At 42.6% G+C, this 1,731-nt stretch overlaps 1 protein-coding gene across 1 annotated transcript in view; it reads right to left on the bottom strand.

Moving 5' to 3' along the window:
• LOC106125056 (flocculation protein FLO11-like) overlaps positions 1-1,731 on the bottom strand; it is an 8,880-nt gene that overhangs the window by 2,438 nt on the left and 4,711 nt on the right. The window contains exon 3 of the mRNA XM_013322141.1: positions 20-1,696. Coding sequence (XP_013177595.1) covers positions 20-1,696 — 1,677 coding nt within the window. The remainder of the gene's footprint in view (positions 1-19; positions 1,697-1,731) is intronic.

Below are 1,731 nucleotides of genomic sequence, written 5' to 3'. Positions count from 1 at the left end.
TCGTAGATGCTTCTGTTGCCTCAGAAGTTATAATAGCTTCAGTCGTAGATGCCTCGGTAGCTTTATTTGTAGGAGTCTCGGTTGTCTCAGTAGCTTCAGTTGCTATAGTTGTAGATGCTTCTGTTGCCTCAGAAGTATTAATAGCTTCATTCTTAGATGCCTCGGAAGCTTTAGTTGTAGAAGTCTTGGTTGTCTCAGTAGCTTCAGTTATAAGAGTCTCGGTTGTATCAGTAGCTTCAATTGCTATAGTTGTAGTTGCTTCTGTTGCCTCAGAAGTTGTAATAGCTTCAGTTGTAGATGCCTCGGTAGCTTTAGTTGTAGGAGTCTCGGTTGTCTCAGTAGCTTCAGTTGCTATAGTTGTTAATGCTTCTGTTGCCTCAGAAGTTGTAATAGCTTCAGTTGTAGATGCCTCGGTAGCTTTAGTTGTAGGTGTCTCTGTTGTCTCAGTAGCTTCAGTTGCTATAGTTGTAGATGCTTCTGTTGCCTCAGAAGTTGTAATAGCTTCAATTGTAGATGCCTCGGTAGCTTTAGTTGTAGGAGTCTCGGTTGTCTCAGTAGCTTCAGTTTCTACAGTTGAAAATGCTTCTGTTGCCTCAGAAGTTGTAATAGCTTCAGTCGTAGATGCCTCGGTAGCTTTATTTGTAGGAGTCTCGGTTGTCTCAGAAGCTTCAGTTGCTATAGTTGTAGATGCTTCTGTTGCCTCAGAAGTATTAATAGCTTCATTCTTAGATGCCTCGGTAGCTTTAGTTGTAGAAGTCTTGGTTGTCTCAGTAGCTTCAGTTATAGGAGTCTCGGTTGTATTAGTAGCTTCAATTGCTATAGTCGAAGAAGCTTGTGTTGCCTCAGAAGTAGTGATAGCTTCAGTCGTAGATGCCTCGGTAGCTTTAGTTGTAGGAGTCTCGGTTGTCTCAGTTGATTCAGTTGTAGGAGTCTCGGTTGTCTCAGTAGCTTCAGTTGCTATAGTTGTAGATGCTTCTGTTGCCTCAGAAGTTGTAATAGCTTCAGTTGTAGATGCCTCGGTAGCTTTAGTTGTAGGTGTCTCTGTTGTCTCAGTAGCTTCAGTTGCTAGAGTTGTAGATGCTTCTGTTGCCTCAGAAGTTGTAATAGCTTCAGTTGTAGATGCCTCGGTAGCTTTAGTTGTAGGTGTCTCGGTTGTCTCAGTAGCTTCAGTTGCTATACTTGTAGATGCTTCTGTTTCCTCAGAAGTTGTAATAGCTTCAGTTGTAGATGCCTCGGTAACTTTAGTTGTAGGTGTCTCGGTTGTCTCAGTAGCTTCAGTTGCTATAGTTGTAGATGCTTCTGTTGCCTCAGAAGTTGTAATAGCTTCAGTTGTAGATGCCTCGGTAGCTTTAGTTGTAGGAGTCTCGGTTGTCTCAGTAGCTTCAGTTTCTACAGTCGTAGATGCTTCTGTTGCCTCAGAAGTTGTAATAGCTTCATTCTTAGATGCCTCGGTAGCTTTAGTTGTAGAAGTCTCGGTTGTCTCAGTAGCTTCAGTTATAGGAGTCTCAGTTGTATCAGTAACTTCAATTGCTATAGTCGAAGAAGCTTCTGTTGCCTCGGAAGTAGTGATAGCTTCAGTCGTAGATGCCTCAGTAGCTTTAGTTGTAGGAGTCTCTGTTGTCTCAGTTGATTCAGTTGTAGGAGTCTCGGTTGTCTCAGTAGCTACATTTGCTACAGTCGTAGATGCTTCTGTTGCCTCAGGAGTTGTAATAGCTTCAGTTGTAGATGCCT

Source organism: Papilio xuthus, unplaced genomic scaffold (genome assembly GCF_000836235.2).
Source record: "Papilio xuthus unplaced genomic scaffold, Pxut_1.1 DF825928.1, whole genome shotgun sequence".
Lineage (NCBI taxonomy): Eukaryota > Metazoa > Arthropoda > Insecta > Lepidoptera > Papilionidae > Papilio > Papilio xuthus.
The sequence above is the reverse complement of the archived record's forward strand: the minus strand, read 5'-3'. Positions and strand labels throughout refer to the sequence as shown.